Genomic DNA, 15460 nt, shown 5'->3' on the forward strand with positions numbered 1-15460 from the left:
CCCTATTTTTCATTGATTTCTTTTTTTTTTTAGCTATTCCCCATGGAAGAGAATTTCCCAGATTGAGTTAAATCTATAGGAAAATTTCTTTCTAAAACCAGTTAACCAAAATGTTTCCTGAGAATATGTACAATCACAATTAGGAGTATGATACATTTCACTGGATCTGGATCAGTTTACTTGTGCATAACCTAAAAGGCTTATTTAGTATATATTCAGGAAAAATAAGGATTTATGAGTGTGTTAAACTATTAAGGCAACAAATATATATCTTTATATGTATAAGACTTTCAAAATTTCAGTTAAACAGTTGCTAATGAAGTTATTCTGACAAGAGTTTACATTTGAATTGCTGGTTACATAGTCTGTACTTGAAATAAAGACTGAATAATAAAAAATATTACATTTTCCAACAATTTTTATTAGCTTACTAGTGAAACGATCCAGGTTAGAAAGATCTTTCCTCATTAAAATGAGTGGTTCTGTATACTGAAATAGAAGCTTTAGGTCTGAGATGCCTTAAGCACATAAAAACAATCTTTAAATGGGGATGATGTACTGGATTTATGTATTTCAAGTTTGCTGTTTCCTTATGGTGGTGGTAGATGGTGGTGCTTATTTTAAGAGGGATGATGCTGAACGTGAAAGTATTTGGCATAATTCACAGGTTACTTTTCTGAACATTGTTTTGCTATGATTTTGCATGGGGGACCCATACTCAATTGCTGCCCCCAGGAAAAGGTTGTGGGGAGGGAAGTGGGGTCCCAGACAGGGAAGCATACACTGCCCCTCACTCTGATGAAACCAGAGGCTCTTCACGTTGCTTCCCCAATGGGTCTCTGTGAACTCATCCTGTTCTAACAGTTTTCCAAATTACAGCTTCCCTTGTTCCTTTTATTAAATGGTGATTATTTTGACTGTCTTGTCCTCATTTCCAAGGTTTTGCTATATTTTGTTTCATGTGGCAATTTTACTATTTTCTGGTTACTTCCTTCAAATTTTATTGGCCAAATGTGGCCACTCTCTCATACACTTAAAAAATTTCAGTGGGGTTTAGAAATCTTAAGAACTTCATCCTGTGTGAAAGAAGGAGCCATGAGTTAGTTGTTGACTTACACGCTGATTTAAACCTGTAATGAGGACAATCTTGGAGGCTTTTCTGATTGAAGAATCAAAATATAGTAATTTTATTTAGAATTATTTTATTTTTATTATCATTATTTTGGCCACATTGTGCAGAATGTGGGGATCTTAGTTCCTGGACCAGGGATTGAGCTCACACCCCTTGCATTGGAAGCTTGGAGTCTTAACCACTGGACCACCAGGGAAATCCAAAAATTATTTTTTGATAATTATTGAACTACCAACTCTTATAAAATTAGAGTTAATATACCCCACTTTATATTGCATTGAATGGGATTTAAAATGCAGGGATATTTTCAATTATCACTGAGGTTGTAGATAAAATGCTAACATTGTTATTAAACAGATATTCACCTTCTCAAACTATAGTTATAGCAGTTTTGAAGTTTTATGAAGAAATATAGTTTCTAAAACTAGCAATTAAAACGAACAATTTTCTTTATGTAATGGTACAGTTTATTTCATTTTTAATAAGAGGACAAACATGTTTAAAATTTGCAGTTTAAAACATGCACATTCACAAAAGGCCAATGACACGTAACATTGCGTAGAACTGAATATTACTCGACTTTAATAACTATTATAAAACACAGCGCATTGAGCATCGAGACAAACACAGCTGAGAAAACTACTATAATCACAGATTCAGTACCCTCCACTCATGCAGCTTCACACTTTCTACAGCAGTTTCAGCAGGAATGGTTTTTCATGGAGCTGAAAATACTATTTTATTTTGAATGCAAACTGCAATTTTCCATAGTAGCTGCCTCCCAAGGCTGCTTTTTTTTTTTAACCTAATAAACTTGAAAATGTGAAAAATGAAGCTTGAAGTAGTAAAACAAACAACAAACAGTATTTACTGCCTTTATGGCTTCTAGTCTAGAACTATGAAACAAAAACATGTACTTTTAAATATTCTGCTCACATCTTTGCAAGAGCAGATTTACCTATGGAAAGTTGCTGTTAATTCAAAGTAAGCAAGTATGAAATCTACTAGCTTTTTTTTCCCCTACTTAAGGGAGATTTATTTGCTGAGAAATTTAGTGAGCTTTATTAAGAAAAGTTCTTAGAGGCAAGCTAAACAAAAGTTTCAATTAAATTAGTTCAAATTTGTTTGTAAAATAATTTACTTATTAAAGAAAAAGTTGTGTGGAGGACCAGTTAATTTGTCCACTGAATATTAAGTCTCAGGTAAGACATGAGAGAATTTTATAAGGCAGAAATAAACATCAAGATTTACAGCAATAGCCATGCGTTGGCCTAGACCACTTTAAATATTAATTCATGCAAACCATAAACCTATCAAAAACACAGCTGCTCTCATACAGAAAATAAATCAAGACGAAAAATGGAAAACATTTATTTCCTTTCCTTCAAAATTCAACTTACATTCCATTTTAATAGCTGTTGAAGGTTAATTAAAACGCAGCAAAGTATAACAGTTTCACAAGTGACTTCACTTATTTTAATGTGAGAAAAATCAGACTATGGTCTCTTTAAGAGGCATTATAGAAATGTTCATCATTAAAAAGCATTTATTAGGCACCAGAGTGCATGGTGTTTACATTAAGTAATTTACAAAAAGAATTCCATGGGCCTGGTTCATATGATGTGTATAGGGTGGCAATTTGCTCAATAAATTTTGTACATGACTATAGATTTATTAGATGATATAAGTCTTAGAACCAGGACATATCAAAAAGCAAACTGCACAAAAATAAACATTAATGATTATTTAGCTTTGTAATAACGATGATTTTGTTATACATAAAAAATTGTGAATATGCAATCTAGTACATTCAGATTAGTATTCATTTCCTGAAAGAACATTTTAAGTGACAGATAAGTGATGCACAGCATATACAATGCAGAACAAATTATCACATGATTTTCACACTGGATATTTAGGATGCAGGAGTGCAAAATTAAAATATAAAATGTAATGACCAGAATAAATGTAGATTTCTTGAATTCATTTTTTCCCCTGGAAATTAAGAGGAATCGCTGATTCCATTCAGTGACCACACAATTCATGTAAATGGCTAATACTGAATATAATACACATTCACCTGACTTGATTAGAAGAAGTTTTCCATTAACTCTGCCACGTTGCCCAAGCAGGCTCATGTTAGCCAGAGTGTTGTGTGGGAGGGTGGATGGCGCTTATTCCATTTAAAATTTACTACATTCCTGAGAAACACCATTTTTCCTGCTCATACTTTCTACCCTATAGCATCTTTCTGGGTGTGAGACACCAATATATTTTTATATGTATATATAAAACATTTAGAAAGTTCATGCTCAATATCACTGTGTATTAGTCAATGCTAAAGAAGCAACTTCCAACTTTTCAATGCAAAATGAATGAGGATTTTCCGCTGTGAGTAGTATTTTCTGAACTGTAAACATTGTAAAGCAATGGTGTTAGCATTTGCCAGAGTCCCTATAAGGGACTTTTTAATTGAAGAATGTCCCTTATTTCAGAAAATACACATTAAAAGTCACTTCAGCTATATATTTTAATCCTGGTAAAACTGTTACCCACCCCCACCCCCACCCCACTTAGGAAGGTTAAAAAAAGGAGGGTTTTCTCTAACACTACAAAGTCACTGCAGTTGCAATGTTGTCTTTTAAGTTTTACCAAGGTGGTCACTCTTGCTGCCTACCCCTCAACTCCCTACCGAGAAGCTAAGAGATTGACTTAATGTTGATAATTCAAAAACAGGTCCATGGGACAAAAAGGCATAAATCAGTCATGTTTCAGATCATGTTCTTTCACATTATTAACCATGAGTCCTCCACTCATGTTGAAGAGCTCCACAGAAACAAATCATGTTTCAAGGTAAAAATAAAGCTTTCAGTTTTCTTAAGTCAGAAAATTCAGTTCTATTACACTCATCACATTTTTATATTAAAATTATGGAGAAGGATGTCACCTGTGAGGTGAGGGGAAATGGAAGCAGCCCTTTTCTGGAACTGCTATTAAGTGTTTCTACCGAGGGATGTACTTCATTCTTTTTTTTTTTAAAAAAAAAAAAAACTTTATTCCTTTTACTAGATTCTTGTTTTCCATTTTTTTGTGGTTTGACTTCACCTATCATCACGGAGGCCCAGATGCTGTGAATAGCCATTCAGTAACAAACACTGTGACATCTGAATTTTGAAGATGATCTTAGACTCTTAGCCCTGTGGTCTTGCATATTTGAATTCATGCTTTTCTTAATCTGAACTCCGAATGGAAAGGGTGTGGAGAGTGAAGTATGTCACCTTCTTAACCCTTTTAAGTTCAAATTATGTTTGTCATAACCTCTCTTATTTGTAGAAAATGTGGGAGGCATGCATGTAACTAAAGAGCTAAAAATTTAGAGAAGGAAATAATATATAGACTAAAATTTTAAATCTAGAATGAGAAAAAGAGTGAAAAAGATGTGAAATTATTAAACTCAAGGAGTGATTTGAAAATCACCTCTCTTCTTAATTGTAGTTGACTTATTTTTTTTAAAGAGGAAGTTCTATCTATTTTGCTGGTAAGTCCACTTAAAGGCAAACAGGCTTTTGAATACAAGGCAAAAAGTTTGCTTCAATCTCTGAAATGTATCTGAAAGCGAGAATTCTTTTTATTCCTACATGAAAGCATTATGTTAAAAATAGTAGAAAACTGGTTGTGGTTTTTTTAAACAGCCCCTTCACCATTAATTGTTGGCATAGCAAAATAGGCATTTTCAGGAGATATCTTGGAAATGTTGAAACAATTAAATTGAATCTATATTTTAAAGCATATTAACAAAATCTACTCATGATGAACAGAGGTCTTTGTAAAGTTATAGGCTTGAATAAAATAGGCGTTTTTAAAAGGGGGGAAAGTTCTACTTATTTGTTACAATTAGCAGCATGTGACTAATTTTGGGAGCTGCTTGACAAGTGAACTGTTAAGTCATTCTTGGTTTTAAGTTCAGGGCAGTCACCTTAACCTGGGGCATGCCATCAAGGACAACAGGCATCTGGAATGGGCACTACTAGGGAAAACCAAAACACAGGACAAAAAGCTGAGCCTACAGACATTACAAAAGCCCAGGCGTTTATCTGACATGGTTTTTCAACACCTCGACGAATACTGGAAATCTCACATAAACACTTAAGTACATTTTTCTTTTAAAAAAAAAAAAAAAGAAAACTCAAAGACAAAATGACATCACTTAATCTACAGCAGAAGCCAGGTTGTAAGAAAACTCTCAATGATGATGAAACCTCATTAGAAAGGATGGAGACATAAGTGCAGTTTTAAAAATCAGTATTGTAACGACAGTCACATAACCACTTGTGCACTTCCACTGGAACAAACAGACAAGACAAACGAGAAAGAAGCATTTGTAAGGCCAAAGGTGCAACATCACAGATAATAGTAGCAAATGCCTTGAAATACTCATTTTTACAAATCACTCTTAGATTTGAAAAGTCAGGCATGCAGATCTTACAGCAGAACTGGAGGTAAACTTTCTTGTAAATTTCTGGGCAAATGACTACTGAAGGAGAAATAGTAATACATTTATTGAACTTCTTTGGCAAACATTTATCAAGACAATTTTTGACACAAACACTTATCATTAATGTCTTGTTTAGAAATTTTGCTCAGTGAGTTGCTTCCTTAAGAAGGCTGTTTTTTCCCCCCACCCCCAGCACGTTCTGAAATCTAAATTTGGATATCAAGAGTCCCTCTAACTTACTACCACTTTACAGATTTTTAATGGTGAATAGCCTTGTGGTGTAAACAAGACACTGATGGTTACAGCTCCAGAGTAACAGCAAAAGAATACTGACCTTTTCTCAGTTGAAAAAAACACTCTGGCAAGATACAAGGTCATTTTCAATGTCTGTTTACAAAGACTTCGCAAATACTTTAGAAAATCTGAAAGAGATGGTGTTACAGTATAGTTGCACAGTGCTTACGTCTATAATATACATGAATCTGAATGTCAGTCAATGAGATGAGCTCAGATCCATTTCTCCTCCTTGGACCAGACTGGAATTGGTCAGCAGATTCTGGTGAAGACCTGGGACTCCCCTTAGAGATGTAGCAGAGCTGGCCTTGCAGCCCCCTTGACCCATCACCACTCATCAGGTCTCTGCTTCGTGGTATCATATGCTCTAATCACTTCAGACTGTGAGACGATTCCATTTTCATCTTGAGAGAAAGCATACCCATCTGTAAATTAAAATAGAAATGGTGAGCTTGAAGTCACATGAAGTCTCTGTTATTCTGAGTTTTGAGTATTCATTTTCTAACTTGGGAGCTAATGCATCCTTCGCTGCCTTTAAAAGCATAAAGACACTAATTTTTAATGTCTGGAAACGATACGGCTTCAACTGCAAAATGAAGAGTGAGATGATGGTGGCTTAGCTCCTCGGCATTCTGCTCCCTGGATGAACAGATGCTGTAGCCCCCCTCCATTCTCCCTTCAGCACATCATGTCCAACTCCTCTAATGTCTGCTTCCTGCTAGCAGAGAGGTGGGGGGTGCAGTCAAGTGGCAGCATGTATTCCAGATAGATCAGGCGGATGACAGTGAAGGAAGAATGAGAGCGAGGAGATAAACAGACACAACTTCCCTCAGAAGACATGGTTCTGGACTGTCAGCATCTACAAAAAACTCACTGATGCCCTAGCCTGGTCACAGGGGGCCTGGGGATAAGAAATGACCCCCAAGGGGATCACATCTTTAGAAAAGGCCTCTTGAAGCATAAAAAGCAAAAGCATTAAACATGAGTATATATACATGAAAATAAATTACATGTGGAAACAACATGAAACAATAGATATATTACCAACACAAACACATTTACTACAGGGCTTTATATATTATATTCTTTTTGAGATCCTTCAAATGTTAAGAGGGCATGATACCTAATAATTTCTTACAACTCTAAATATTCATAAATAGTTTTGAAGGGGAAAATATATGTTTCATCGTGCGCTGTTTCACACACATGTCATTGTGTATGAAAGCTGAAAAGGCTCTTGCAAAGTTATTCAAGTAGAAAAGATAACAATACCGAGTAAGCTTTTAAGAGTTAAGATTTATTTTACTGGTTCTTTTTAAGATTTAAGGAGGCAAGGGGAATGCAGAAATATTTTTTGTGAAGTGAAAGCAGCAAGACCTCCAAATGCTCTATCTTTTATGCTGAAAGTGAGATGGCTGTGGTCAAAAGACCCTCTAAACATTTGTTATTAATATTTATATAATGTGTTGCAAGTGTGCAAAATTTGTTTTAGGTGTTAATTGTAAATAGTTAAATATTCTTCAAGTCAAAATACTGCTCTTATAAATGCTATGAGGTAATGGAGGAGAATGTGTTTAAAAATCAGAACTCAAATACTTACGGAGCAGGTTTTGTTGCAGTGATTCTGACCGGTACAAGTTCACGTGGTTCTTCTTAAAGACGTTCTTGAGCAGTTGCGCCCTCTCTGTGAGGCTGCAGAGCAGGTGCAAACGTGTGAAATGAATTATCAACTCGGCGGAGACCCCAGCGTGCCCACAGGACCACCAGAGAGAGTCAGACTTAAACAAAAGACTGTTTGAGAAATCTGTAGTCTACTGATTCTTTTTTTATCCTCTTTTCTCAGACAGCAAATGAGGTTTCAAGTATTTAGACAGATACTTTAGAGACCATTTTCCCCTACAAGTCAGAAGAGTTTTGTCTCCAATAGTGCAGTCAAAAGATGTCCCCAACCCCAGTTTTTAAGTCAAACAGAGATACAGAACCTGCACAATACAATTAACAAAAAACACAAAATCCACCAGGAGTGATAGTACCTTCTAAAATCTTAGCTGACTTACTACATATAGCAAGTATGGCAACTGAGAATTAAAAAAAAAATGAACCATTACTATACCTTTTTCCTACTTTACATATATTCTGATATAAATGAATTTTTTATACAGAAAAATCCAAAAAATTATGTAAAGAAGAAATCTCATAGACTTTTTAATTAGAAAAATTCCATTACCACTCTAATATGGTATGAAATGTGTTCCTTAATCTCATTTTAAAATAAATAAAAGCATTTTCAGAAAATAATTTACTAGGTAAAGTGACAAAAAAAACCACACTTATTTTTCAATAAACATTTAGAATAATCTTTTCTGCAGAAATGAATCCACGTAATTATGTAACTTCTAAAAGCAGAGTGCAAGAAATACTACGTCTGTTTTTCTCTCCTGCTCATAGTACAGTGTTTCACACAGTGGGAAGTCAAATATCTGTCAAATAAATAAATTTGAATAATAATTCTGAAATGCACTTTTAAACATCATCAATCCTCCTAGTCATGCCATTTCTCCACTGGTTGATTTATAAAACTTTGCTTTGATATTAAACCACATAACAAGCATGAAGAGCTAATAAGTAATCCACATGTGTTGCAGCAAATGTTTATGCAATTTTGTTTTAATCACTGGAACTGACTCAGTGGACAAATTTCCATCTTTTAGCTTCCCCATTTTAAGCTTTGGTTAAACTGCTGTAAGTTATGTTAGTTCTATATATTGCCAATTTTTTTTTAGACCCTGAAATGGAACAATATTTATCATACACAAAAAAAGAGGATCATCTGCAAAATGAACTCATTGTAATTACAGAAACATTTAGGCTTTTGCTGAAGTAAAATATTTGGAAATGTTGACATTTGTAGTAATCTTCCACAGATATTTTTTAAAAGTCTAGGGGTGTTAACTGGTACTTATTAGACATACTTTATTGTCATTGGGAATTAAGGCAAGAAAGCTAATTAATCTTAAAACTCTAGCGGTTTTGCAAAAAACTTGTAAAACTTATTTTTGCCAGTGAAATAAACAGATATGGGGAATGAGAAAGAGCCATTTTTACAGACTTTTCTTACCCTACTCTTAAAATGTTCTACCATTACAGACCTGGGGACTCAGAGGGACACTAAAACATATAACTGCTTTGAGGAAGTGGGCAGCTTTAGCAGCAGGTGGTCTGACTTTGTCAGCAGAGCACTGTGGATGGGGTGCTGGGAAGTCTCTGGTGTTTAAAATTGAAATGCCTACAGAAGACTAGAGGACAGCAATGTATCATGATGGAGCTTCTTCTTCCCAAAATACATTTTCCAGGTTTTAGGCTGGCCTTCTTAAATGCATGGTCCTTTAATACAGAAGTGCCCCTTTCATATTATGGCAAACAAAATATATAAGACAATGTAATTTTGTTTTGTAATGGCCATTTAAGGCTATATTTTCACTCAGCTGTCATGTCACATTAACGGCTAGTGTTTATTTAAAGAAAAAAGTTTCTTTCTGGGGAAAGAAGCACACTACTGTGGAAAGAGCCTGGGCTCTGCAGTCTTTGATTTAATTCTGTTATTTGTTAGCTGGATTGCCTTAGGCAGCCGTTCTCAGACATCTCATGGAGTTTAGGAGGACAATTCCTAACCTTGGGCTGATGGAGGATTCAGGAAGATGGCACTTAGGAACCACTCAGCCACTCAGAAACACCAGTTCTTCCCACCCTTACCATTCCCTAGATCCCAAGAAATTTATTATTAAAAACAACAACAACGAACCAACTAGAACAGAGATCATCACAAGACAAAAGATACTTTGTGAGGATCAGTTCTGATGCCTTGGTTTATAGTCAACATTGACTCAACAAGAGAAGTCTATTGCTAAACATGAGTTTTAATTTATAATGCCCCCCACTCCACTTCTTTAGGAAAGCTACTAGGTTTTGTTTTTTGCCTTAGCTACATCGAACCTCTTTTCATTAAGATAAACAACACAGAGAAAAGCTAGGAGAGACCACTATCACTGTTTCCATGACCAAACTATCCGACATCTATACTTCCCTACTTTAAAAAGTTCGGGCTTTGGGCCAAACAGTGGTAATGAACAAATTAATGAGGACTGACCTGAAGATCCTGGGCTAAAATACTATTTAGTAGAGGCTGATGATGATATACTGGCTAATGTCTATAGATACGTGTAAAAAATTATGACTCTCATTATTCATACTTGGCCTTACTATAAGATGCATTGCTTCACACACACAGGAAAGATATCCAGTAATAACTGCCTGTCTCCAATATGTCCAGTGTCCGCAATTCTTTCCTTTAACACTTTGGGGTTCTCAATTCATATTTTTGTTTTGTTTTAGGAAAGTAATATATTACACACAATTTATATATGTAATACTCCCAAGTGAGACCTTAGAGACCCATATCCCCAAAATTAATATTTCTGCTATAAAGCAGACATATTTACAATGCAGAAAAATAAACACTATCAATGTCCTTATATTTCGAGAACAAATTGTTTTGAAAATCCAGCAAATTTTGCTATAAGCTTGTGGAAAAAAATTGAATTTTAAAGGTTTTTGGATTTTGGAAATGTAGATGCTTCTGCTTCCTAGTGTTAGAGCATGTCCATAGAAAGTAACAGCAAAGGACAGTTTCATAGCTTATGAGTTAGTTTCTTTACCCAAAATAATAAGCCATGGCTATTGGAAGGACTGATGCTAAAGCTGAAACTCCAATACTTTGGCCACCTCATACGACGAGTTGACTCACTGGAAAAGACTCTGATGCTGGGAGGGATTGGGGGCAGGAGGAGAAGGGGTCGACAGAGAATGAGATGGCTGGATGGCATCACCGACTCGATGGACATGAGTTTGAGTGACCTCTGGGAGTTGGTGATGGACAGGGAGGCCTGGCGTGCTGTGGTTCATGGGGTCACGGAGAGTCGGACACGACTGAGCGACTGAACTGAACTGACTGACTGACACAGTGATCTGGAGGAAGAAATGGCAACTCAGTCCAGTATTCTCGCCTGGGAAATCCAGGATCTTCTTGGCTCAGAGATTGAACCTGGGTCTCTTGCACTACAGGCAGATTTTTTACAATCTGAGCCACCAGGGAAGTCAGGATAATAATATGATAAATGGCATACTTATTTCTATTAAAAAAACACTAATTCTTTTAACCAAGATGTTTTAATTTTTAAAAATGAGTAGAGATGAGAAATGAATTATTGTAAACACTAATCTGGATACAGTGCTTACAAATTAGTTTCTCTGACACAGAGAAGCTGTGTGTTTACATCTAGCTTGATTTCATAGTAGTGCTTAGTGAAGATAAAAAAATTGGGGTGATCAACTTATAAGGTCGCTCTTAAGTACGGCATCCTTCTATGAGAAAAAAGTAAATAATCATTACACCGGAGCTTACTAGTTTGGGAAGTGTAACCTAGATAGTTCTGTGTTCTTGTGTATCACATTTTCATTTAACTACCCACAGGTTAGCCCACTACTCAACTGTCCTTTCACCTACCCTTTCATTAATGAATTTATTCTTTGGTTCATTCTCCTGACCATTCATTCATCCATTCAATAAATATTAACTGAGTGTTACTATGTTCCTGGCTCTGTGGTTGGTGCTGGGTTGCCATTAAGACTAAGACAGAGGCCTCTCCTACAAGGAGCAAAATCTAGGAGGGGACACAAGCAAACACAGGTTGAAGATATACACTCCAGTATACTGTGATAAATGCAGAAGCAGAGAATAACAAAATACAGAGATAGCGGAGTGGGAATTGATTTCATCTATGGAATGCTGAGGTAACTGCTTTTGGACTGGGTTTTGAAAGCCAGGAACTGGATTACCAGTCTGTAAGAGGGTCTCAGCTTCTAGACAAGGGATCAGCGCATGCCAAGGACGGGAAGCATAAAGTAATGTGCATGTTTCGGCCCTCAAGGAAGCCAGGTGTCACTCGAATACACAGCACCGTTTCTCCCTCTTTGAGAAATGCAGATGAAATCAGCTCATGTTTGAAAATTTGACATTAATCTCATTCTCCAAGGTTCCTAAAACAATTCTGCCAATAAAATCAATCTGATAATTGCTAAGCTGCCTTAGACTGCAGTTTGATGCGAAGGCTTTGCCAACCAGTTGCTACTTCTCCCCTCTCACAGATCTTTCTCTCCTCTAGCTGCCACTCAGCAGGGAGATGCCATGGCCAGGCTGACCATCACCATCATTTTGCTCACCGATCAGCAGCAATGGCAACATGAGCTCCATACCAAACTAGGGGTTTTAGACTGGGCTATTCAGCTAACAGATAACTTAGTCCTGAGTCCCCAAAACAAGCTGAACCACTATTTTAGGCAAATGAGCTGAGCAGCAGCAGGAAATTTATCAGATGCATTTTCTATGGAGAAGTTGGTGGTCATTTACACGAAATTCACTTCTTTCTTTTTAGGCTCTCTGATTTATTTAATGTAAGGGACTACACATATCACTGACTCATTGACTCTTCAGGACCCAGAGACCAGAGGTCATCACATCGAACCCTCAGTCTGACTTATGAATTGTTAAAGTCACTGATATACTATAAATGATGAAAAACAGTATCTAGTGAAGGGGCTTAATGTAAGTTTTATTAACATACAAATAGGAGAAATTTACTAAGGGCAGTAACAGTACTATCAGTGGACTTTCCCTAATAATTGTGAAGATTTTTATTCATGATTCTGTGAGCTATTAATAGAACTCTTTAAAAAATTTCTTTTTATTTTATACTGGAGTATAGCTGATTAACAATGCTATGATAGTTTCAGATGCACAGCAAAGGGACTTGGTCATACATATACACACACCCATTCTTTCCTAAGAACTCTTACTATATCCTTTTCATAGCTAGAGGGAAAGAGAGAGTAAACATTTACTGAGGGATGATTTATGAAAAACAGTGGAGTTGGTGTAGAGTTGGAGGTGAAGGGAAGAGATGAGGGGAAAGTGCGGGGAAGAGGAGCTACTCCTATCATCTGAAAGTAGGTGTAATCAACTCATCACGTATACAGGGTTGCTGACATGGAAGGGTCAGAACTGTCATGTTACAGGCAGGCTGTGTCTGGTGCCATGCCACTACGTTCCTGAAAAGCAGTCAAAGGAGGCAGAACAGTGCATGGTTAGGCTTAGACTCAACTGACATGGGCTCAAGGCCCAGCACAGTCACTTCTGACCTGGAGAACTTGGGTCTCTCTAAGCCCCGGTTTCCTCATCTGGAAAAAATGGGGATGATGGATTTGTCCATGAATGTCATGGCGGTTCAATGCGACAGCAGCTATGAAGTGAGGGGTGCAGTACCTAGCACGCGGTGCATGCCCCACAGATGCCAGTGCTGTTAATTTCAGGAGAGAGGCGCAGACTGGTGTATGACGTGCCCCTTTGGCCTAATGAGAGCAAGAGAGGGCTGGAAGCCAAGGTCTCAGCCCGAGTTCCCAGTCTGACACTTACTCCATTGTGTCAAGCTGAGTAACGACAGTGAATCATGATGAAGGTGACACAGACCAGGGCAAGATGTTTCCTAGGGTCGAGACAAAATGCTAGCTCAACTTAGCGTGATGAGAGAGGGGGAGAATAAATTCCTGGTATTTTCATCATAATTGTGGATTATTATAGAGTGCTTTTGAATAATTTTAGTTTCTTTTTTGTAATGCTTTGTGAAGTTTAGTAAATTCGATTAGCTTTCTAACCTTGTTATTTTTTTTTCGGTGTAGGGGGGTGGTGGGTGGTGGTGATGAAGAGGACTTGGAAGACATAACTCACTTCATATATGACCCCCAGCTCAGTTCCCAGTAAAGTACTGAACCATGAAGGTAACTGAGGGAGAGCTGACTTTATGTCAACTTCTGACTTTGATTGTATTCTACTGCATTATGAATACTGCATTTTCTTTTTCAATTTAATAATAAACACTATTTGTAGCCACCATTTATTTAGTGCTCATTAAGCCCCAAGCCACCTGCTTTACTGACACTATTTTCAATTCTCACGACTGGCTGTGAGGGAGGTATGACCACTCCCATTGTGTAGAGGAGGAAACTGAGGCTCAGCAGCACTAAGCAACCTGGCTGAGGCTGCAGGCAGCTCAGGGAAGAGAGATTTGATTTGAATCTGCATCTCTCTGGTTCCAAAATCTGTCAGTGACACTGCCAGCTCCATGTTAACAGATAAATACAAGTTTAACTGCTTATTTCCAACTGCTATCTAAAGAAAAATGTAAACCTCACTTAGAAAAGAACACAGTATATATTTTACCTTTTTCCAAGCACAACTGCTCCTGGGTCTTGCGATTTTGCCTCCAGCTCCTGAACTTCATCTACTAATGTTTTAAAAGCCGTCCTCTTGATGCTGCAAAAAAATAAAAGGGAAAGAAAAGAAAAAGGACAGAAGTATTTGTGTGAAGATTTAAAACATTAAAAACAAGTTTTTTACCATGCTGCTTCTAAGTACAATAGTAATCAGAGTACAAGGAATTTTTTCATAGAATCTAAAAATTATAGTAATTTTGGGCATTAATATAATTATAGAAACAATAGTCATAAATGGTTTAGGTTGCTAGTAATAAAACTTTCATAGTTATTAAACAAGAATCACGTTAACTAACTTTAATGATATCTTTTTTTGTGGGAAGAGAGAACATTTTAAAACTTACAATCCTTGAGAAAGATTAATAAAATTGTGGATTCTTCTAGTCTCTATTTTATATATGTTTAGAATCAGGCAAGCAAAAATTTCCTTTCACAACTATTGTTCACTAAAAATTTATGTGTGTGTGCGTGCGTGTGTGTGTTTGGAGATAACAGAATTTTTTCTTCTACCTTGAAGGGGTTTTTCAGGCTGATCAATAAAAATGTTAATTGAAATTACCTGCTTTACTTCTGCTGGCTCTTTTAAACGAATATAGTTTTCTAGTTCCTTAGTCGGTCTTTTCTCCTTTATTTACATAGAATGGCGTGCTGTGATTCATGGGGTCGCAAAGAGTCGGACATGACTGAGCGACTGAACTGAACTGAATTAATATTACTAATTCCTATCTTGGAAGCTCTATATTAGAGTTGACGTAACAACTAGAGAAATCCGAGGATTAATACGCCATCTATGTTGTTATGTACATAACTGAGTATTATACTTACACCTTATACACCACGTCAAGGAGCAGGGAGGCCACAGGGATAAATAACAGGCCTGTCCAAAAGACTCCAGAACTGAACAACATGGCTGCCTGAGTATCAGAAACAGTATAACTTTAAAAACCATAAAAATACATCAGTAAATACAAATCAAGTTTTTATATGATTTCAAGTAAAATAATTTTAAGAATTTCATTCTGCAAAAGGGTATAAAATAACTCTGAATTCAAACTTGTGAAATATCTGGAATTAAAAGCCTAATTTATGAAAACACGCCTTTCTATTTTTCCCTCAGTAGCTAATACAGCAAAGTTTCATCATGTACCAAATCT

The 15460-nt window shown here is 36.5% G+C and overlaps 1 protein-coding gene across 5 annotated transcripts in view; it reads right to left on the minus strand.

Moving 5' to 3' along the window:
• Nucleotides 1-2660: 2660 nt before the first annotated feature.
• Nucleotides 2661-15460, minus strand: part of ATP8A1 (ATPase phospholipid transporting 8A1) — a 244089-nt gene continuing 231289 nt past the window's right edge. For all 5 annotated transcript variants that reach the window (XM_088836319.1, XM_088836317.1, XM_088836318.1 and 2 more), the window contains 4 exons: nucleotides 15132-15220; nucleotides 14254-14346; nucleotides 7522-7613; nucleotides 2661-6346 (listed from right to left, as the gene is read on the minus strand). In XM_088836319.1, the coding sequence (XP_088692445.1) occupies nucleotides 6249-6346; nucleotides 7522-7613; nucleotides 14254-14346; nucleotides 15132-15220 (372 nt within the window). In that variant the 3' untranslated portion in view covers nucleotides 2661-6248. The remainder of the gene's footprint in view (nucleotides 6347-7521; nucleotides 7614-14253; nucleotides 14347-15131; nucleotides 15221-15460) is intronic.

Source organism: Moschus berezovskii, chromosome 5, assembly GCF_049115385.1.
Source record: "Moschus berezovskii isolate FMDL1 chromosome 5, NW_MosBer_1.0, whole genome shotgun sequence".
NCBI classification, from domain to species: Eukaryota; Metazoa; Chordata; class Mammalia; order Artiodactyla; family Moschidae; genus Moschus; species Moschus berezovskii.